This window comes from Palaemon carinicauda, chromosome 37 (assembly GCF_036898095.1).
Source record: "Palaemon carinicauda isolate YSFRI2023 chromosome 37, ASM3689809v2, whole genome shotgun sequence".
Lineage (NCBI taxonomy): Eukaryota > Metazoa > Arthropoda > Malacostraca > Decapoda > Palaemonidae > Palaemon > Palaemon carinicauda.
Window position 1 is genome coordinate 61,031,802 of NC_090761.1, and position 1,017 is coordinate 61,032,818.

The window sequence follows — 1,017 nt, forward strand, 5'->3', positions numbered from 1 at the left end:
TAAAATTCTATAATCCCCTCTATATGATAAAGAGCAAGTGTCTGGCTATACTGAATATATAAATATAGATATAAATATTCATATATTTCTTCCCGGGCACGCTCACCTCTTCTGGTCCATTGGGTAGGGGGAGAGGGAGTAGTCGTACCTGGTGAGAGGGGGCTGCATGTACATGTGTATATCTATCTACATATATAGCCGTTATTTTTGACGGGTCGCTTACAATAATATCTAATATGTCAATTCTGGCTCTTAACATAAAAGGGGAGGGGGGGGGGTTGTGTACGTGTGCATATCTATCTGCATATTTAGTCGTTATTTTTGACGGGTCGTATACAATAATATCTAATATTTCAATTCTGGCTCCTGACATAAGAACTTAGTCACTGAGGGGAAAATAAGATACAGTCAGTTCCGCACTGTATGTTTATGCATGAGAGAAGCCGAGTATTTTATATTAAAAGATGAAACACTATTAACAACTTTTCATTTCATGATGGAAATGCAAATATACGCTTGACCAAATACCTGAAGGACAGTGAAGATCAACGTCATCATAATGTATGAAAAACGTAACAATCCCAGCAATGATATCACAACAGTAGACATCTGGGAATGTTTTGCTTTGTGTTGTGGTCTCTTATATTGTTGGAAACTGTACTGAATCCCTCCACGAGAGCTCCAAAGTCTTTAGAAAATGTGTCGTGGCCAACCAGGTCTTTCTTTAGATTCTTTCTACCTGAGCAGTTGTGACAAGCGGATAACTTACAGTAAATCAGCCACTCTGCCTGAAGGCACAGATGCTATACTAACCAAAATGAACAAAATATTCTCAGATCTCTCTTTCGTACACAGTGTGGAATCACACAAACTAGCCATTAACACCAGGGACATTAGCAGCATGTCCAAATATTATTGCTGCCACTAATTACTCAAAACATTACTCTCGTACCTTGTTGTGATCGGAAAATACTTTGAAAGGGCACAGGGGACAACCCAAGGTTAATTGATCGAGTG

At 38.9% G+C, this 1,017-nt stretch overlaps 1 protein-coding gene across 1 annotated transcript in view; it reads right to left on the reverse strand.

The window, feature by feature from the left end:
• LOC137629152 (uncharacterized) overlaps positions 1 to 792 on the reverse strand; it is an 8,188-nt gene extending 7,396 nt beyond the window's left edge. The window contains exon 1 of the mRNA XM_068360419.1: positions 529 to 792. Within this exon, the coding sequence (XP_068216520.1) occupies positions 529 to 609 (81 nt within the window). The 5' untranslated portion in view covers positions 610 to 792. The remainder of the gene's footprint in view (positions 1 to 528) is intronic.
• Between the last annotated feature and the right edge of the window lie 225 nt (positions 793 to 1,017).